At 38.3% G+C, this 22,635-nt stretch overlaps 1 protein-coding gene across 4 annotated transcripts; it reads right to left on the bottom strand.

Moving 5' to 3' along the window:
- Nucleotides 1–8,670: 8,670 nt before the first annotated feature.
- Nucleotides 8,671–20,414, bottom strand: EXO5 (exonuclease 5). Of its 4 annotated transcripts, none has more exons than XM_037021348.2 (2): nucleotides 20,218–20,414; nucleotides 8,671–10,109 (listed from the first exon to the last, which is right to left on the bottom strand). In XM_037021348.2, exons 1-2 carry the CDS (start codon nucleotides 20,290–20,292, stop codon nucleotides 8,961–8,963), a joined length of 1,224 nt encoding a protein of 407 aa, XP_036877243.2. In that variant the 5' UTR covers nucleotides 20,293–20,414; the 3' UTR covers nucleotides 8,671–8,960. The 4 variants fall into 4 exon arrangements, with proteins under 4 accessions (XP_036877243.2, XP_036877238.2, XP_073089803.1 ...); XM_037021343.2 differs by having other exon boundaries at nucleotides 20,228–20,397; XM_073233702.1 differs by having other exon boundaries at nucleotides 19,351–20,396.
- Nucleotides 20,415–22,635: the final 2,221 nt, after the last annotated feature.

Below are 22,635 nucleotides of genomic sequence, written 5' to 3'. Positions count from 1 at the left end.
TTTCCTTAATACAAAACGTTCTCTAAAGAGTTGTTTCTTGTTGCTGCCTACATTTCTCACCTCCAGTTCTCTTCTTAATCCACTCTAACTGGCTTCTTGACCCTAATTTCTCTCCTGAAATTGCTCTTGTCATTACCAATGAAATTTCAGTTGAAAATTTAAATGGTCACTCTGTCCTCATTATATTTGACCTCAACAGCATTCAACAAAATTAGAATACTTCCTTACTTTGGTTTCTGTAACACCTCACAGAAGCTAGTTTTCCCACCTTACTAAGACTACTTCTCTATTTCCTTTAGTGAATACTCTTCCTCTATTCCATCTCCAAATGTTAAAATACTCAAGCGCTTGACTTGGGGCCTTTTCTAAGTTCTTCTCTAAATTATCTCATTCAGTGCCATGGCTTTAAATACAATTTATGTGATGATGACTGACAAATCTGTATCTCCAGCCCTCACTTCTCCCCTGAACTTCAGACTCTTAATTCCTACCTGAAATCTCCTCTTGGGTATCTAAAAGCCACCTCCAACCACACATGCCCAAATCAAACTCTTCAATTTCTACTCCCCATACCCAATCTAGCACTTCTAGTTCAATAAATGCATCATCATCCACCTGGTTACTAAAGCAAAAATTTAGGAGTCATCATTGATTTCTCTTGTTCCTTTCCCTTCTTTCTCTCATATTTGTTCTATAGTTCATAGTATATTTGTTCCATAAGGGCATATTTTTTGTTTTTGCAATATTGTGATTTATAAGAAATATATAACTGCTCTTCATCCCCATGCTCAGAGCTCCCAAAAACTCTTGGTATTTTCTAAGTGATGAAAATTACAATGGTGTCTTTTATTATATTAATGAGGTGACTCTGGGACTGCACCTAAGACTAGGAGCTGGTTGCCAAGGGAACCAACCACATAATTAGAGGGTTGATACTTTCAGTCCCATCCCAGACCTCTGGGGAGGGGAGAGAGGCTGCACTTCGAGTCAATCACCAATGGCCAATGATTTAGTCATGCCTATGTGGTGAAGCCTTCATAAAAACCAAAGTATAACCACCCCTTCCCCCACCAAAAAAAGAGCTTCTGGGTTGTGAACATGTCTTGTAGGACTGCAGGGCAGCCTTGTCAGATACACAGGGATCTGACACTATCACCAGTTCAGAAAATTGCCAGTGGTGGGGAAAAAAACTACACATTGGAATTGGTGTGAGTAGAATCTTAGTTTTGTTCACGACAGTATTTACAGAGCCTGGCACATAATAGGTGCTAAATAAGTATTTGTGAGTACTGAATAAAAGTGAAACTGTTTATAGTTTCATCTCCATTATTGCACCATATAGCTTGTCTGACTCAGGGTCTTGAATCTAGATCAATTTGGGGAGAACTGACTTCTAAATATTGAGTTTTTCAATCCATGAGCATGTTGTACCTTCACATCTATTTAGGTCTGCTTTAATTTCTCTCAGCAGTGTTTTCTAGTTTTTAGTGCACAACTCTTGCATATCCTTTTTGGTCAGATTTGGCCCTAAGTATTTCATATTTTTAACATTACAAATTGTATTTTAAAGTTTCCATTTCTAATTATTTACTGTGACTATGTAAAAATACTATTTATTTTGGAATAGTGATCTAGTAGCTTTTTAAAGGTTTCCACAGGATTTTCTACATAGACAATCATGTTATCTGAGAATAAAGTTTTATTTCTTCTTTTTCATCCTGGATGCCTTTTATCAATTTCCTTGATTTAGTATACTGGCTTTAAGCACCACTACAATGATGAATAGAAATAGTGACAGAAGACATAATTGCCTTCTTCCTGAACACAGGAGAAAACATTATCCTTCATCATTAAGTATGATGTTAGTTGTTGGTTTCTCACAGATGCCCTTCATGAGGTTGAAGAAGTTCCCTGTTAATTTTCCTAGAGTTTTTATGAAAAGCAGATGGTGTATTTTGTCAAAATCTTTTTTTATTTGCATCTACTGAGATTATCAGATAGTTTTATTAATTCTGAATTACATTAACTGGTATTTTCAACTGTTAAATCAATATTGCATTCCTGGAATAAACTTCACTTGGTCATGGTGTACTGTCCTTTTTATATATTGTTGGGATTCTATCTGCTAAAATTTTGTTTAAGATTTTTGCATGTATATTCATGGGGTACTGGTCTATACCTTTCTTTTCATGTAATATCTGTTCTGGGTATCAGCGTAATGCTGGCACACAGAGTAATGAAGTTTTTCTCTTGCATTTTCTGAAAGTCTGTGTAGACTGGTGTTATTTCTTCCTCAACTATTTGGTAGAATTCAGCAGTAAAGTCATCTGGACCTCGAGTTTTCTTTGAGGGAACGTTTTAGACTGTAAAGTGAATCTCTTTATTAGATATAGGGCTATTTGGTTTATAACGTTCTTCTTGAGAGAGCTTTGGTAGCTTACATCTTTCAAGGAATTTGTCTGTTTAAATTGTCAAATGTACTGGCATAAAGTTATTAATATTCCCTTATTATCCTTTTAATATCTTTAGTAATTGTAGTGATACCACTTTCCTCATTTCTGATACTGGTCATCACGTGTCTTCTCTCCTTTTTTTTCCTGATCAGTCTGGCTAGAATTTCATCAATTCTATTAGATCTCAAATAACTAGCTTTTGGTTTCATCGGTTTTCCTCTATTGCTTATCTGTTTTCCATTTCATTGATTTCAGCTCTGATGTTATTCCATTTTTCTGCTTCCTTTGGGTTTCATTTTTTCTTTCCTTAGTTTAAGGTCAGTAATTTGAGATATTTCTTCTTTTCCACTATAGGTATTTAGTGTGATCAATTTCCCTTTAAGTACTGCTGCATCCCATACATTTTCCTATATTGTATTTTTATTTTCAGTCAAAGGTAAATAATTTCTCATTTTTCCTTGTGATTTCTTCATTGACTCACAGAATACTTAAGTGTGTTACTTAGCTCCCACATATCTTTTAATTATTCAGATGTTATCAAATTTTGTCATCAGAAAGCATATTTGATATGACCTGCATCTGTATTCATTCATTTAGACTTGTTTTATGGCCCAGAAAAATAGTTTATCTTGGTAAATATTCTGTGTGCAATTGGGGAAAAAAAAGTATACTCTGCTTTTGTTGGGTGGAGTGTTGTTTTCGTGTTAATTGGGTCAAACAGTTGATAGTGTTCACCTGTTCTATATTCTAGGTTTGTCCTCTATCATTTATACAAGAGGGGTATTGAAATCTCACAGTATAATTGTGGAATTGTCTTCTATTTCTCCTTGCATTTTTATCAGTTTTTGCCTCATGTATTTTGATGTTACTAGATGCATAAACATTTAGGGTTATAATAACCTCCTGATAAACTGACCCTTTTTAAAATTTTCTAGGTGCCCCTTTTTATCCCTGGCATAATATTAGTTATGGTTAAATCCAGAGGTAGAAACTGCCAAGTATTTTTAGCAGAGAAAATTTCATGTAAAGAATTATTAAAAGGGAGGTGAAGGGAAATTAGTGAGAATGTTTGACATCTTGATCTGGGTGGTTATAAGTATATAAACATCAAAATTCATTGAGCTATACACTAAGATTTGTGCATTTATTATATGTTCCTCAATAAAAAATAAATTTGTTAAGCCACAAAAAAAATAAAATAATTATTAACAGGTGATTGGTGTAAGTGTGAATTGGCTAAGAAGGGGGTGAAAAGTGCTCTAAAAAATACGATGGACTACATCAAGCTAAAAAGCTTTTATACAGCAAAGGACACCAGTAGCAGGACAAAAAGGCATCCTACAGTATGGGAGAATATATTTGTAAATGACATATACGACAAGGGGTTAACATCCAAAATATATAAAGAACTCACATGCCTCAAAACACAAAAAGCAAATAACCTGTTTATTAGGAGGTAACACCAGATGCTTTTGGCAACTACAGGAAGGGGTTGGACAGGGGGAAGCTAGGGAGGTGCCAATCAGTGGTGGTAGCCAGGTCACTACCAAAAAGACATGCACACTGCAAGAGCTCAGATACACAACTGGAAATAGGAAAGAAAACTCCTGTATTTGGACTCTCCAGAGAAACACAATAGGAGATATATGTATGTATATATACATACAGGCATACCCTGGAGATATTGTGGTTTGTGTTCCAGACCACCACAGTAAAGGAAATATCCCAATAAAGCAAGTCAAATGAATTTTTTGGTTTTCCATTGCATAAAAAATTGTGATTACATTGTAGTCTAAAGTGTGCAATAGCATTATATCTAAAAAAGTGCACACCTTAATTTACAAATACTGCTAAAAAATGATGTCACCTAAGCTTTCAGCAAGTCATAATCATTGATCACAAATCACAATAATGAAAACAACTGAAGTATTTTAAGAATTACCAAAATGTGACAGAGACAATAAACAAAGGTATGCGCGCGCGTGTGTGTGTGTGTGTGTGTGTGTGTGTGTGTGTGTGTGTGTGTGACGGAGAGTAAAGAGAGAGAGAGAATTTACCATAGAAATTGTTTCAAGTGGTAATGGAGGGTAAGAAATCCCCCAATCTGCTGTCTGCAAGATGGAGAACTAGGAAAGCCAGTGTGTATAATTCAGTCCAAGTCTGTATGCCCAAGAACCAAGGGAGCCAGCAATGTAATGCCCAGTCTGAGCCAAAGGCCTGAAAACTGGAGTGGCGTGGGTGCGCTAATAAGTCCTGGAGTACCAGGAGAGTAGATGAATGTCCCATTACAAGGAGACCAAGAAATTGCACTTTCTTCACCTTTTTTGTTCTATTCAGGCCCTGACGGACCAGATAATGCCTATCCACATTGGTGAAAGAGATCTTCCTTAGTCAGCACTCTGCTTCAAATGCATCTCTCTTCTGAAAACACAGAAATAATGTTTTTCCAGCTATCTGGGAACCCATTAGCCCAGTCAAGTTGACACTGAAAATTAACCATTACATCCTCCTCCTCCAGTATCTCCAGCATCCTCTGCTGTCTCTTTTGAGTAGTTACCAAAGTATATCTTTTAAATTCTTTTAGTGTCAACCTATTACTGTCTTTATGTTTAAAGTGAGTTTTTAAGAAGTATATATAATATATATATATATTGGTCTTGCTTTTTTATACAACCTCACAATTACTGCCTTTTCCCTCAAAACAGTATTCTTAATGTAATGATTGATATGACTGGTTTAAATCTACCATCTTGATAAATCATTTTTAGTTTAACTATTTGTTAAACTATTTGTCAGTCTACCATCTTGTTTTCTATTTCTCCCATCTGTTTTTTTATTCCTTTTCCCCCACCTCTCTTAAATGCCTTTCATTTTAATCTCCTTTGTTGGCTTATTATATATTTTGTCTCTTTAGTGGTTGCTTTAGGGTTTCTAATATACATCTTTAGCTTATTAAGACTACCTTTCATGGTATATTATACCACTTCACTTAACAGTGGAGAACCCTACAACATACCATGCTATATGGAATTATGTCTCAGTTTTTAAGAAAAAGAAAAGAAGTTTACAACAATTAACTTTCATTTCTTCCTTTTTGGTTTATGTGCTATTATCGTCACAGTTTTACAAGTTATAAATCCCACAAAGCATTCTATTATTATTACCTTAAACAAGTTATCTCTTACATTTAAATAATTATAGTGTTTATATTTGCTCGTGTAGTTACCATTTCCTGTAGTTTTCTTTCCTTTGTTCATAATCCAGATTTCTATCCGGTATCATTTTCCTTCTGCTTGAAGGATGTCATGTAACATTATTTTCAACTTCTTTATGTCAGTAAGTCTTTATTTCATTGTAATTTTTGGAAAATATTTTCACAGCATTAAAAAGTCTAGGTTTTATTTAAAGATAGTAAAGATATTGCTCTACCGCTTTTCCTGGCTTCTATCATTTCCAACAAGCAATCTGTTGTCTTTTTTTTCCCACCCTCCATATCCAATGTATTTCACCTCTCTGGCTGCTTTTTAGATTTTCTCTTTATCATTGGGGTTTTAAGTAATTTGATTATGATGCGCCTTTGTGTAATTTCCTCCATGTTTCTTGGGCATGGAGGTAATTGATCTTCTTGGGTCTGCAGATTGATAGTTTTCATAAAATTTGGAAAAAAATTTAACATTATTTCTTCAAAAACTTCTGTCCTCCCTCTCTCTCCTTTGTGGACTACAAATACACATAAAATAGACATTGCTTAATGTTTTCCCATAACTAACTCAAGTGCTGGGGTTTTTTTCCTTTACAGTATTTTTTCTGTGTTTCATTTTGGATGCTTTCTATTGCTATGTTTCAAGTTCACTACTATTTTCTTCTACAATGTCAAACCTGTCATTAATTTAATACAGTGTATTTTTCATCTCTAGAAGTTCAATTTTGGTATTTTTGAAAATTATCTTAAGCCAACTATTATCAAGGTCTTTTAAAACATGAATCCATGTCTTTTTGCTCTGTACTTCTGAAAGTTATGACTTTAAGTTTCAAAGGCTAGTATGTCTGAAATGAAACAAAAGGAATGTTAAGAAGAGGTCTATAAGACAATAATCTTGATCACTAAATATAGCATTGTCCTAATTTCTTTCCTTTCTTCCTCCCTCCCTCCCCCTTCTCGTGTGTGTGTGTGTGTGTGTGTGTGTGTGTGTGTGCGCGCGTGCACGCGCACGCACCTAGTTTTAATCAGTAATACTGGCCTTGTAAAATGAGTTTAGAAGTTTTCCTTCCTCTTAATTTTTGCAATAATTTGAGAAGGGTAGGTACTAATTCATCTTTAAATGTTGGGGAAATTCACCTGTGAAGCTCCCTGGTCCTGTTTTCTAGGAGTTTTTAAATTACTGATTCAATTTCATTACTTGTAGCCAATCTATTCAGATTTTCTGTTTATTTGTGATTCAGTCTTGGGAAGCTTTGTGTTTATCCATTTCTTCTAGGTTTCAAATTTGTTGACATATTTGTTTATAGTAGTCTCTTATGATCCTTTATGTAACATCAGCTGTAACTTCTATTTTGGATTTCACTTGGTCCCTCTCTTTCTTGATGAATCTGTCTAGAGTGTTATCAATTTTATCTTTTCAAAGAACCAGCTTTTAGTGTCATTGATATTTTCTATTTTTTAAGTGTTTATTTCATTTATTTCTACTCTGATCTTTATTATTTCCTTCTTCACTTATTCACTTTGGGCTTTGTTCTTTTTCAAGTTCTTTAATGTGTAAAATTGGATTGTAAAAGTTATTTAGATTGTAAGGTTAGATGTAAAGTTAAATTCAGAATTTTGTTTCTTGAGGTAGGCCTATCATCTTATAAACTTTCTTAGAACTGTTTTTGCTGCATCCCATAGATTTTGGAATTTTGTGTTTCCATTTTCATTTGTCTCAAGTATTTTCTGATTTTCTCTTTCTTTCTTGACCCATTGGTTGTTTAGTAGCATGTTCATTATCTACCATGCTGTCCATACATTCTCTGCTTGAAAAACTGCCCAAAATCTCTCAACTCAACCAATTCATTATTTAGGTCTCAGCAGTCTTCACTTCTACAAGAATGTTTTCCTGACCTCAAAAGTCCAGTGAAGTATTCCCTTTGTGAATCTCTATTAATTTGTAACACTCTACACTAACACTTATTATATGGTTTTATCATTGCTTGCTTACGTGTCTGTATTCTGTGGCAGACTATATTAAGTATGAAGGCCAGAACTGCATTTCTCTTGGCTGGGTCCTCTCAAAGCTGATTTCCTCTTTGTGACACAGGATGCCCTGAATTATTGTTTCCAAAATCTTATGGCCTTGAAGATCTGCCTCCTGCAGGCCTCCAGTGGGTGTGCAAGTTATCATATTCTGGAAGTTGACCTCATAATGATTTTTGCCCCAGAATATGCAAGGCAGAAAAAGAGTTGTCCAGATTGATCTAGCAGATGACATCACATTTTTAAAACTATCTGCCTTAACCTGGAGTTGTGGGGACCAATTAAGGACTGGACATGTTCATCTCTTCCTCTTTCCCCCAAGAGTGTAACAAAACAAAAAGTGCCAGCTCTGTTCCTGAAAATTTCAACCATGCAGAGATTGCAAGCTGTCAATATCCATTTGCTCTTATTTGCATTGAGATTCCTGTCCACTATGTTTACATTTTCCTTAAAATGTTTTCATTTTATAAAAGGTATCCTACTGTATGTAACCTTTTGGGACTTATTTTTTCACTTAATATTGTGCTGCTAAGATTCATCCATATCATTGCATGTCATTGTAACTTATTTGTTTTGGCTGCTATACATCATCCACTCTTCTGATGATGGGCACCTGGATATTTTTTTGGTTTAAGTTTTGCTATTGTCAAAGTGCTAAAGAGTATATTGTTCATATTTCTTGTTGTACATGTATCAAGAGTTTCTCTTAGCGTATACCTAGAAGTGGTATTGCTGGATTGTACAGTGTGTGAAGTTACATATTATTTCATGTATTCTTATTTGATATTTTCATTTTTTGACTTCCTGTTCTACTTCATTTTCCCTTAATCCTTTAAGCATACTTATTATGCTTAAATTATTGGTCTATTCATTCTGCTAATTGTGCTTCATAAATATCTGTATGTATGTACTTAAAGGCTTGGGAATAACACACACACAACTATTTATAGTGGTCATCTATAAAGGAGTGAGAGTATGAAACTAGACCAGGAGAGCATTTCACTTTATTTTATCATATAAAATGTAGAAAGCCTTAATTAAGAAAAAATAGGTAGAAGACTTAACAGAAACTAAAGAATTTTCTTAGGGAAGTACTAACTGCTGAAGACTGCTCCAGGCATGATGAGCATCTGTCTTATTAGTAATCCATGGTAAAGCTCCAGGGACAACACAATCCCAGATCTCTCCATGAAAGCCAAGCTCACTGATTGGCCCTTTTACTCTGCTGAGCATATCAGGAGCAGGAGGATCAAAGTTCCTGGAGGAATAACTTTTGTTCATTTAGTTTTTTTGGCTTGGGGTTTTAGGTTGGAGCTGGGAACCCCACCACCCTTCCTCCATTCACAGATATCTGCATAGTTGCATGTCCCGCATTTCCAAGCTTCTTCTATATCAACTCCTTGAGGATGTCGGTGGCCCATCCAGTAGGCCATATAGTGTTGCACTTTGCCTCTCACCTCCTTCTCTTCAAAGGCCACAATCTCTGTACCCAGCACAGTGGCAGTCTCTTGGTGGATATACTCAATCTTCAGGATATCAATAACTGGGAGGTCAGACAGTGTCAGAGATAAGAAGACCAGCTCCATGAGGTCACCCAAGGACTTCACAGAGAAGCCTCCCTGCTGGGCATGCCTCAGCACTGAAGGTCCCAGTGGTTTTTCAGGACACAATTTTGCATGGTGGATTAGGCTGGCAGTTGTCACTTTCCCTTGTACCATGGCATCAAAGATATATTTATACAGGCTGACTTGAAAACAGTCTTTTTTTTTCTGAGCTTCCAGAGGGAGCACAGGGCGCCTGCGTGTCTTGAGTTCAGCAAGTTCCAGTTCCCCCTTGGTTGTATAGTGCAGCTCATCAATCACTCCAACAAGAAGCACACCCTCTACTTCTCCAAATACTGGAAACTCTCTGATGAGCCCTTCTGCCTGCAGGGTAGGAATCATTGATAAAATGTTGAGAAACTTAACTGCCCAAGCATCTTCTTTAGTGGTGATGGGGATAGTCACAAGATCATGAACTTCCAGTTCTCTAGCTAGGTGGATGCTGGAACCAGTGTCCAAAACAGCTGCCTTCTCAGGTGCCAAGAAACCAGAAAACTCCTTCCCATATATCATTTGCTGTTCACACCAGTCCTGAGTAGATAGATCAGTGACATACAAATATTTAAGGTGGAATTGCTCCATAGGTGATGAGACATCCAATCCTCTTTTCCACTTTGGTAAGCTTCTAAGCTTGCCATCCTTCCCGGGGAGTTGTGAAGAGGAGCCAGGCTTGCTGAGTGAAGCACTTGACTCTTGGTTATCTTCTGGGTCCAGAGACTCTAGAATCTCTGAGTCACTCAAGTCTGAGAACCCTGAGGCCTCTGCTGAGGCCATCTCTTCTTTCCCAGGCTCTGCCATGTAACAGCTGTGGATTGGGCAAAGGCCCTGCACATCATGTTAAAGAAACACATTATCCAAATAAAATACTTCTCAAAAGCACTTTCAAATACTAATGAGATAAAAAGAATCATATGACTAATTATTTATTTACATTTTTGAAAGAAATCTAGTTACTAAAAACCAATTAGTAATGCTACACAGTTGTATAGCGCAAGTACAACTTAAAATAACAAGGTTCCTTGAATTCACCCACACATGAACACTTGGCAAAACTTTTTAAGCACACAGTTTTATTCCTGAATTGGTACTAACTTATTTTGTGTTATTTCAAGCAAATCACTTTACTTGGCCTCAATTTCTTCATTTAAAAGGAGATTTGAGATTTGCCTTTTCTGCTTCAAAATTCTACTGACTTAGGACATTATTTCAAGTGAATATAGATCTTTGTAAATGTCAGAGCAATGTTTGATTGCTTACCATCAGCCACTTCTACAATTCCTTTGCTACAAAGTCCTTAACTAGGAACATAAATTTCAATTACAAACAGTTCCTTGAGAAAAATCAGGTCTATAATGACTGTTTTTAAATGTAGCTCCAGGAACATAGTATGGCAAAGTCAAAGACTATAGAGAAATACAAATAAATCTCATACAGGAGATAACAGAATGACATAATAAGAGAGGATGTTCATAGCAACATGTAGAAATCAACTGCTTTCTAAACTTGAGATATATTAAGGAAAGGACAAGAAAAAAAATGCTCTTGGTGGGTTTATTTTATCCTTACTGACTTTATAAATTATCCTGCAAACATTATAGAAAGTAATGTTTCCTGCTGTTTATTTTCTCCCTCCATGAGAAACTAGCTTCTTATGGAAAATATCTCTCAATAAACACTTTAAAAATATAATTGTCTTTGCACTAATAGTAGTGAATATTCATTGTGCATAACTGTGTGCTAGACACTGAGCCAAGTGCTTCATATCCAGTCTCACCATTCTACCACGGGTCAGGTATTCTTTTTTAAAACTTTTTACTATAAAAACTTCAGACAGTGGAGGAGCCAAGATGGCGGCATGAGTAGGACAGTGGAAATCTCCTCCCCAAAACATATATATTTTTGAAAATACAACAAATACAACTATTCCTAAAAGAGAGACCAGAAGATATAGGACAACAGCCAGGCTACATCTACATCTGTGAGAACCCAGCGCCTCATGAAGGGGGTAAGATACAAGCCACCACCCAGCGGGACCCAAGTGCCCCTCACCCCAGCTCCCGGCGGGAGGAGAGGAGTCACAGCGGGGAGGGAGAGGGAGCCCAGGACTGCTAAATAGCCAGCCCTAGCCATCCACACCAGAGCGCAGACACACAGTGCGTGTGTGGAGTGCTGGATACTAGAGAAACGGAACAGTAAAACCTGCGAGCAGGTCCCCACAGCTGGCGCCCCTGGGAAAAAAGAAAAGCGAGTGCTTTTTGAAAGTCTTAAAGGGACAGGGGCCTCACAGCTGGATGGAAGCATCCGGTGCACTCAGACCAGCAGCTGGGAATCCCAGGAAACTCCGGGCGCCCTAACCCCTGGCAGCAGTGCAATTTGGAGGCCCCTCATGGTGATAAACAGCCTCCCGCCCATTCCCCCTCTGGTGTGGCCGCACCATAGCGAAGCAGCAGCCTGAAAGCGGCCATGCCCACAGCAACTGCGCGGAGCTTACTCCACAGCGGCCAGGCAACAATTAGAGACCCCATCTGCATGCAACTGCCCAGCACAAGCCGCGAGGGGCCACCATTCTCCCAGAAAAGGAAGGCCAGGAGCAAGTGGAAAGGGACTTGGTTCTCCCAGCTGACACACACGCCAACTGCCTACAACTACCTCTATTGCCATGAAAAAGCAGAAGAATTTGATATAGACAAGACTAAACCAGACTTCCTCCCCTAAGAAGGAATCTGAGGAGATAGATTTAACCAATCTCCCTGAAAAAGAATTCAAAATAAAGGTCATAACGATGCTGATGGACTTGCGGAGAAATATGCAAGAGCTAAGGAGGAAGAATACAGAAATAAAACAATCTCTGGAAGGACTTAAAAGCAGAATGGACAAGATGCAAGAGGCCACTGATGGAACAGAAATCAGAGAACAGGAAAGCAAGGAAGCGGATGCAGAGAGAGATAAAAGGATCTCCAGGAATGAAAGAACATTCAGAGAACTGTGTGACCAATCAAAATGGAACAATATCCGCATTATAGGGGTACCAGAAGAAGAGAGAGAAAAAGGGATAGAAAGTGTCTTGAAGAAATAACTGCTGAAAACTTCCCCAAACTGAGGGAGGAAATAGCTTCTCAGACCACAGAAGCACACAAAACTCCCAACACAAGGGACCCAAGGAGGACAACACCAAGATACATAATAATTAAAATGTCAAAGATCAAAGACAAGGACAGAGTATTAAAGGCAGCCAGAGAGAGAAAAAAGGTCACCTACAAAGGAAAACCCATCAGGTTATCATCAGACTTCTTAACAGAAACCTTACAGGCCAGAAGAGAATGGCATGATATATTTAATGCAATGAAACAGAAGGGCCTTGAACCAAGGATACTGTTATCATCTAAATATGGACATGATTATCATCTAAATATGAAGGAGGGATTAAATAATTCCCAGACAAGCAAAAGTTGAGGGAATTTGCCTCCCACAAACCACCTCTACAGGGTATTTTAGAGGAACTGCTCTAGATGGGAACACTCCTAAGGCTAAATAGATGTCACCAGAGAAAATAAAATCATAGCAAAGAAAGCAGACAAACCAAATACTAACTAAAGGCAAAAAATAAAATCAACTACCCACAAAAGCAGTCAAAGGAAACACAAAAGAGCACACACACACACACAGACACACAAAACACTTAACATACAAAGAATGGAGGAGGAGGAATAAGAAGGGAAAGAAATAAAGAATCATCAGACTGTGTTTATAATAGCTCAATAAATGAGTTAAGTTAGACAGTTAGATAGTAAAGAAGCTAACCTTGAACTTTGGTAACCATGAACCTAAAACCTGCAATGGCAATAAGTACATATCTTTCAATAATCACCCTAAATGTAAATGGACTGAATGCACCAATCAAAAGACACAGAGTAATAGAATGGATAAAAAACCAAGACGCATCTATATGGTGCTTACAAGAAACTCACCTCAAACCCAGAGAAATGCAGAGACTAAAAGTCAAGGGATGGAAAAAGATATTTCATGCAAACAACAGGGAGAAAAAAGCACGTGTTGCGGTACTAGTATCAGACAAAATAGACTTCAAAACAAAGAAAGAAACAAGAGATAAAGAAGGACATTACATAATGATAAAGGGCTCAGTCCAACAAGAGGATATAACCATTACAAATACATATACACCCAATACAGGAGCACCAACACATGTGAAACAAATACTAACAGAATTAAAGGAGGAAATAGAATGCAATGCATTCATTTTGGGAGACTTTAACACACCACTCACTCCAAAGGATAGATCCACCAGACAGAAAATAAGTAAGGACACAGGGGCACTGAACAACACACTAGAGCAGATGAACCTAATAGACATCTATAGAACTCTACACCCAAAAGCAACGGGATACACATTCTCCTCAAGTACACATGGAACATTTTCCAGAATAGACCACATACTAGGACACAAAAAGAGCCTCAGTAAATTCAAAAAGATTGAAATTCTACCAACCAACTTTTCAGACTACAAAGGTATAAAAGTAGAAATAAATTGTACAAAGAAAGCAAAAAGGCTCACGAACACATGGAGACTTAACAACATACTCCTAAATAATCAATGGATCAATGACCAAATCAAAATCGAGATCAAGCAATATATGAAAACAAATGACAACAACAACACAAAGCCCCAACCTCTGTGGGATGCAGCAAAAGCAGTTTTAAGAGGAAAGTATACAGCAATCCGGGCCTATTTAAAGAAGGAAGAACAATCCCAAATGAATAGTCTAAAGTCACAATTATCGAAATTGGAAAAAGAAGAACAAATGAGGCCTAAAGTCAGCAGAAGGGACATAATAAAGATCAGAGAAGAAATAAATAAAATTGAGAAGAATAAAAGAATAGAAAAAAATCAATGAAACCAAGAGCTAGTTCTCTGAGAATATAAACAAAATAGATAAGCCCCTAGCCAGACTTATAAAAAGAAAAAGAAAATCTACACACATCAACAGAATCAGAAATGAGAAAGGAAAAATCACAATGGACCCCACAGAAATACAAAGAATTATTAGAGAATACTACAAAAAACTATATGCTAACAACCTAGAAGAAATGGACAACTTCCTAGAAAAATATAACCTTCCAAGACTGACCAAGGAAGAAACAGGAAGTCTAAACAGACCAATTACCAGCAACAACATTGAAGCAGTAATCAGAAAACTACCCAAGAGTAAAACTCCCTGGCCAGATGGATTTACTGTGGAGTTTTATCGGACATACAGAGAAGATATAATAGCCATTCTCGTTAAAGTTTTCCAAAAAATAGAAGAAGAGGAAATGCTTCCAGACTCATTCTATGAAGCCAGCATCACCCTAATACCAAAACCAGTCAAAGACCCCACCAAAAACAAAAATTACAGACCAATATCCCTGATGAACATAGATGAAAAATACTCAACAGAATATTAGCAAACCGAATTCAAAAGTACATCAAGATCATACACCATGATCAAGTGGGATTCATTTCAGGGTTGCAAGGATGGTACAAATTCAAAAATACATCAACATCATCTACCACATAAACAAAAAGGACAAAAATCACATGATCATCTCCATAGATGCTGAAAAGGCACTCAACAAAATTCAACATCCATTCATGAGAAAAACTCTCAGCAAAATGGATATATAGAGGGCAAGTACCTCAACATAATAAAGGCCATATATGACAAAACCACAGCCAACATCATATTGAACAGCGAGAAGCTGAAAGCATTTCCCTTAAGATCGGGAACAATACAGGGATGCCCACTCTCACCACTGTTATTCAACATAGTACTGGAGGTCCTAGCCATGGCAATTAGACAAAACAAAGAAATACAAGGAATCCTGATCAGTAAAGAAGAAGTTAAACTGTCACTATTTGCAGATGACATGATATTGTACATAAAAAACCCTAAAGACTCCACTCCAAAACTACTAGAACTAATATCGGAATACAGGAAAGTTGCAGGATACAAAATTAATACACAGAAATCTGAGGCTTTCCTATACACTAACAATGAACTAATAGAAAGAGAAACCAGAAAACAATTCCATTCACAATTGCATCAAAAAGAATAAAATACCTAGGAATACACCTAACCAAGGAAGTGAAAGACCTAAACCCTGAAAACTATAAGACGCTCTTAAGAGAAATTAAAGAGGATACTAACAAATGGTAACTTATCCCATGCTCTTGGCTAGGAAGAATTAATATTGTCAAAATGGCCATCCTGCCCAAAGCAATCTACAGATTTAATGCAATCCCTATCAAATTACCAACAGCATTCTTCAACGAACTGGAACAAACAGTTCTAAAATTCATATGGAACCACCAAAGACCCCGAATAGCCAAAGCAATCCTGAGAAGGAAGAATAAAGTGGGAGGGATCTCGCTCCCCAACTTCAAGCTCTACTACAAGCCACAGTAATCAAGACAATTTGGTAGTGGCACAAGAACAGTCACAGACCAGTGGAACAGAACAGAGTCTCCAGACATTAACCCAAACATATATGGTCAATTAATATACGATAAAGGAGTCATGGACATACAATGGGGAAATGATAGCCTCTTCAACAGCTGGTGTTGGCAAAACTGGACAAGTACATGTAAGAGAATGAAACTGGATCATTGTCTAACTCCATACACAAAAGTAAATTCAAAATGGATCAAAGACCTGAATGTAAGTCATGAAACCATAAAACTCTTAGAAAAAAACATAGGCAAAAAGCTCTTGGACAAAAACATGAGCGACTTCTTCATGAACATATCTCCCCGGGCAAGGAAAACAAAAGCAAAAATGAACAAGTGGGACTACATCAAGCTGATGTACAGCAAAGGACACCACCAATAGAACAAAAACGGCATTCTACAGTATGGGAGAATATATTTACATCCAAAATATATGGAGAGCTCACGCACCTCAGCAAACAAAAAGTGAACAATCCAATTAAAAAATGAGCAGAGGAGCTGAACAGACAGTTCTCCAAAGAAGAAATTCAGATAGCTAACAGGCACATGAAAAGATGCTCCACATCGCTCGTCATCAGAGAAATGCAAATTAAAACCACAATGAGATATCATCTCACACCAGAAAGGATCACCACCATCCAAACGACAAACAGCAACAAATGTTGGCGAGGATGTGGAGAAAGGGGAACCCTCCTACAGTGCTGGTGGGAATGTAAGCTAGTTCAACCATTGTGGAAAGCAGTATGGAGGTTCCTCAAAAAACTAAAAACAGAAATACCATTTGATGCAGGAATCCCACTCCTAGGAATTTACCCTAAGAATGCAGAAGCCCAATTTGAAAAAGACAGATGCACTCCTATGTTTATCGCAACACTATTTACAATAGCCAAGAAATGGAATCAACCTAAGTGTCCATCAGTAGATGAATGGATAAAGATGTGGCACATATACACAGTGGAATATTATTCAGCCATAAGAAGAAAACAAATCCTACCATTTGCAAAAACACTGATGGAGCTAGAGGGTATTATGCTCAGTGAAATAAGCCAGGCGGAGAAAGACAGGTACCAAATAATTTCACTCTTATGTAGAATATAAGAACAAGGGAAAAACTGAAGGAGCAAAACAGCATCAGAATCACAGAATCCAAGAAGGGACTAACAGTTCCAAAGGGAAAGGGACTGGGGAGGATGGGTGGGAAGGGAGGGAGAAGGGGGTGGAAAGAAAGGGGGCCTTACGATGAGCATGTATAATGCGGGGGGTGGGGGGTCACGGGGAGGGCTGTGCAATCCAGAGAAGACAAGTAGTGATTTTACAGCATCTTACTACGCTGATGGACAGTGACTAATAGGGTATGTGGAGGGGACTTGGTGAACGGCAGAGTCTAGTAAACATAATGTTCCTCATGTAATTGTAGATTAATGATACCAAAAAAAAACAAAAAAAAACTTCAGACAGAGAAATAGAAAGAACAGAACAATTAACACCATATACACACCATCCAGAAAACAGTTGTTGACATGTTTCTGTATTTGCTTTTCTCATGTGCACAGTGTTTGTGGAGGCTGAATTATTTTAAGGTAAACTAGACATCATTAACACTTCCAATATCAATGCTTCAGCATACACTTCCAAATGAGGACATTCTCCTAAATTAACTACAATACTATTATCAGAGCTAACAAATTAGCAATTCCCTAATACTCTGGAATGTATCATATTTCCCCAAATGCTCTAAAAATGTCTTGGATAGCTTTAAGTCAGGAAACAGAGACCACACATTATGTTTGATTGTTTTCTCCTCCAAGTATTTCTAACCTTAAGAAACTGGACAAATTACCTTGTGAAGATACTCTTTTTAAGCCTTCCTTTTAATCTCACATATCTAACCCTGTACAGGGAGAAATGAAACAAAACAAGGTATGACCAGCCCACCAGTATTTGACTTTGGCTGCCAGAAAAATAATGTGACACAAAATTAAACTGATTGAGGTAACTATGAGCCATGTTTCCTCCTTGTTATTCTAATAAGGAATGAATAAGCTGAATACACCAACTCCTGCCTTAAAGCTGAAGAACTAATGCCTTGGAAATGGTATTATTAGTCATGGTTGCAGTTAACTAATTTTTAAATAGTCTAAACATCCCTAATGAAGAAAAAACAGATAGCTGGAAAAAAAAGTTATCTGCAATGAACAAAAGCAATACAATGCTAAGACTTTTGCTTATAGCCTTAAAGTTACTCGACTATAGGATACTTCAATAGTAATAAAACACAGAAGATGCACATTTGCTCAAGTGACTTACAACTATAAATGTGCCTTAGAAGATGATAGTTCCAAAATGTATAATGCTATTTGAACTATCAGGTCCCTGAGTGTTGGAGAAAATCTTTATACCTGCTGCCACCAATAAACTAAAGCTAACAGCAATTAACATGTGTATTTTGGGTCCCTCCCCACCCCCAGGGGAAGGGCACTAGATCCAAATCCGCTGACCTTGAAAATATTTTATTTCAAATACCTATACCTGTGCTGTCCAGTATGTAGCCACCAGTCACATATGGCTACTTAAATTTAAATTTAAACTAAATTTAAAACGATTTCTCAGTTGCATCAGGCACACTTCAAATGTGGCTAGTGGGTACGACTTCATAAGGCACAACTAACAGGACATTCCCCTGATCACAGAAAGTTCTAGTGGATAGTATGGATTTAGACTATTTTATGTGTATGTATTAACTCCCCAAAGAGAGAGTAAGCTCCTGAACCATATGGACTTTCTACTTGTTTTACATACAATACTGACAACAGGGTAGCCCTGAACATGTAAGTAAACTGTTTTGTAAGAAGACACAAAAGGTGGGGCATTCTCTATGGAATTACATCTAAAAGAAGAAAACAGTATACTGGGGGATGGACAATTTAGACTCAGATGTGTTGCCTGGGCTTTCCTATGCAGAAAAAAATCCATGATGCAGTGCACTGTGTCCCAAAACGCAGTTTGTATCTTTTTGACATAAGATCATTTTACATGTATATGGTTCAACACTTTTAGATATACCTTACAATAAATATAAAGCTATTACTACATCCATCAAATACATAATTTCATAGTGTTTCTTAGGACAAATTTGATTTTTAAACAAATGTAATTTAAAAGATCAAAATATGAGAACAATACAGGCAGTAAATAGATACGGCAAGTCATCAGGTAGTGAATGAAATGTTTGGGAAACACTAGCATAGTGTCAAGAGTCTGGGGATCCTAAAGATTTGGATTCTGAACCTGAACTATACCAGTAGCATTTACCAGTATGCTACCTGCCTTATGAGTACTCTTGGGCAAGTTTTTAGTTTTCCTGAAGCTACTGACACATCTTTAAAATTAGAGTACTCTTTCCAGCTGAAGTCAGCTACCCAAAGGACTAAATGATAAAACATAGTATGCATATTAGCATTCACCAAACGTGAATCTCCTTCCCCTTCCCAAGAAGAAATGAAATAGTGTATCTTCCCTCTAACAAATGGAACTGAACTTTGAGAGAAAACTGCTACTCACCTGGGGCTTGGTTGCCTTTCCTTCTCACTAGGAAGGGCAAATGCTGAAATGACAAGGCTCAGGGAGGAGAAAGGAGCTCTGAAAGACCAGGTCTGCACTTCAGAATCTAGATGCGCAACTCTGGGCCTTGCTGTGGTACAAAGGGGACTTTTGGTCCTTCCTCACCTGACCAGGCCCTCACATCGTGGCGTCTCCTCCTCTCTGATCCGCACTGCACAGACTGCTGCCCACTCCAGATCCTAGGCTGCCTCCCTCCTGGATCAAACTCTCCATGACTTCGTTTTCCCCATACCCTGAGTGTAGTTATTTGACCCAATCCCTCCTTCCTGCAAGTAAAAGGGTCAAAAATAATCAAGGTCCCCCAGGAGATCCGAAATCAGTTCCCTCTTCAACTTCAGCCCAAAAGCTTGGCAGAGACCTCTGATGAGAGGCTTTTCTCTTCTGATAGGTTTCTGCTGCCTGTGGAACGGCCACTACTTTCACCCTCACCATTCCGAACTTGTTCCGTGCAGCCCGGACTTGTGGGCTGGGAGCATCTGCTTTCAGCAGGGATCTTCCCACTGGCCCAAGGCCACTGTCTCCCCGGAGTTGTGCATGCCGTCAAATTTTTTGAGCACTTCCTACAATATTCCGCAGGGGCCGAGAACGAAGGCAAGGCGTCCCGGCGCACTGCAGGGCTTTCGGAGGGCGGGAGATCCAGAACCCACATAAGCCTGGCCTGCGGAGGCAGGGGAGGCACCCCGCTGCCCGGGAGCCTCTCTCACGTGAGGGGTCGGGTGGGGCACGCGTGGTCAGACCCTGGGCTCCAAAATGCAGCCCCATAACCCCGCACCCCCATTCGGCGGCCTTCCCCTAAACTTCGGATACTCCTCCGAACCTTGGGCTCCACTCGGTTCCGTGGCGGCTTTGAAACTGCTCCCGGACTCTTTCCGCAAAGAGCATAGGCAGTTTGAGCACAGACCCGTTCGGACCCAGCTTTGCACAACCGCACTGGGAGACCAGACCCAGCAGGCCCAGCAGCTGCTCCAGGTACGCCCCCTCCCAGAAGCCTCAGCGGTGACTCTGAGTCCTCGCGAGGTTATGGCTCAGACGGGAATCTCTCTCTCCACGGGGCGGAGGAGGGTCCTCTTTGGGCGTGGCTTCCCTCTGCCCGCAGATTGAGGGTGCGGAGTAATTCGGGAAGGAACCGCGTTGTCAGCCGACCCATGCGCCCACTCCCGCGGGGGTATCCCGACTACTTCCAAGCCGGTGTCCGAGGAACGTTTGGGCATATCCCTTTCCCTGGTGTGCCTCCCTCTACCTGTTGAGTGCTGCGTCTTGCCTTTGCCCCTCTTGGAATCCGTATCCCGCTGTTAGCACCTCGCGTCAGCTTTCCCAGCTGCAAACAACCACGGCCTCATTTTGAAAAGATGCTGTATTCGTCTTATTTGTGGATTTCGTTTTTCTGTTTGCTTACTCTTTAACTTTTTTGTGTGTTTGTGTGTGTGTGGGGGGGGGATGCAACACAATTATATTCTGAAATATTAAAGAAATATAAGGATTATTTAAAAGACGTGTAATCATTAGAACAATAGAAGAGTGTCAAGCTCTTCCCAAATACTCCCATGCCTCCTTCTTGAGGAAAGCACTAATCTGACTTTTATGAATCACTTCCTTGCTTTTTTTTTTTACAATTTTATTACATATTTGGAAATTTAATTTATGATAAAGATGGGATCGCATAGCAACGAAGAAAATACGGTCTTTTAAATGAAGGCCTTGTGACAATAGGATATCCTTATTAAAAATATATATGTGTAAAATAAGACCTCTATCTCACTTTATCACAAAAATAAATTCCAGGAGGATTAAAGTATTAAATGTGAAAGGATATAAACTGTAAAGCTTTTAGAATATAGGAAAATACCTTTTGGAGTTCAGAATAGGGAAAGATTTCTTAAAAATACAGAAATGTTTTCTAAAAAACTACAAAGGACATTTTGGGTCAATGGGGAAATTTAGACGTGACTAGTATATTAGATAAGAGTTGAATCAATTGTAAATATCCTGAGTGTGATAATGATATTGTGGTTCTGTAGGAAAACAGCCTTGTCCTTAGAAATATGAAAGTTTGAGGAAAATCTTTCTAAGAAAGTGAAAGATGAGTAGGCTTTGCTGGATTGAGGCTGGAGGTTTCTGCCTCCTCCCCAGTATGATCTGTAGCCAGGATGTAACTCCTAATGCCAGGAAAGCCCGTCCTCAACCTTTTCACATGTGGACCTACTTTCAAATGGAGTTTGCATGGGCAGTTCTTCTACGAGAAGTAATATAGAAGATTCAGAAACATGGAGTCTTTGGGAAAAAGAAATACGAAGACAGCAGGACCATGCTCCCTAAAGCTGTCATTTTCAAGACTGTGGGAGTCAAATTTTAGAAAAGGATGCTCTTTCCACAAAAGGCTATCCTAAGAAGTCTGGGTATTTAAGGTTCATCATATACAAAAGTCATTGATTAAGTTCTTTCATCCTCAGGGATATCTATAACCATGGAAATACTGTTAGACACAAATGGGCTGTTTTCTCACTCCTTCAGAGAACAGGAGTTATACCTCTAACATTGTACTGATTACAGTTCACCATGTAGGTGTTTATCTATATGAGCACTCTCTAGAGTTTCACTGTATAATACAGTAGCCCCATGTAACTCTTGAACACTTGAAATATGGCTGGTCCAAAATGGGATGTACTGTAACTATAAAATACATTTTGAAGACTTAGTGTGGAAAAAATAACAATGTAAAATAATACAAATAATTTTTTATATTGATTACATGTTGAAATTATAATATTTTGGATATGTTAGATTAAGTGAAATATAGTTTTAAAATTAGTTTTATTTACTGCTTTTTATTCTATTAATTTGGCTGCTAGAAAATTTTAAATTACATAAGCAGTCCACATTTGTGTTGTGACATTATATTTCTCTTGGACAGTGCTGCTTAGAGCATTAGAGCCTAAGGGCAGGGAATTTATCTTGTTCAAGTCTGTGTTCATTACAAGTGCCAGAACAATTACTGACCTAACTTTTATATGCTCAAGAGAAGCTTGTTGACAGTATTCTGTATTTAAGAATTTTCTCTTACACATATTAAGAGCAGCCTCTCTTCAGCCAAATACCATTATCTGGTCATTGAAGAGGGTATTGCTTCACCCAGAGAATTCCAGAGGAGGTAACCCTATGCAAGGAAGCTAGAAGAGGTGGGAATGAGCTAAGGATGTAAGACAGGGGTGTGCCTCTGCTACAAAG

The sequence above is a fragment of the Manis javanica genome, chromosome 4 (genome assembly GCF_040802235.1).
Source record: "Manis javanica isolate MJ-LG chromosome 4, MJ_LKY, whole genome shotgun sequence".
NCBI classification, from domain to species: Eukaryota; Metazoa; Chordata; class Mammalia; order Pholidota; family Manidae; genus Manis; species Manis javanica.
Note: the sequence above shows the minus strand (reverse complement) of the source record. Positions and strands in the feature narration are given on the sequence as shown.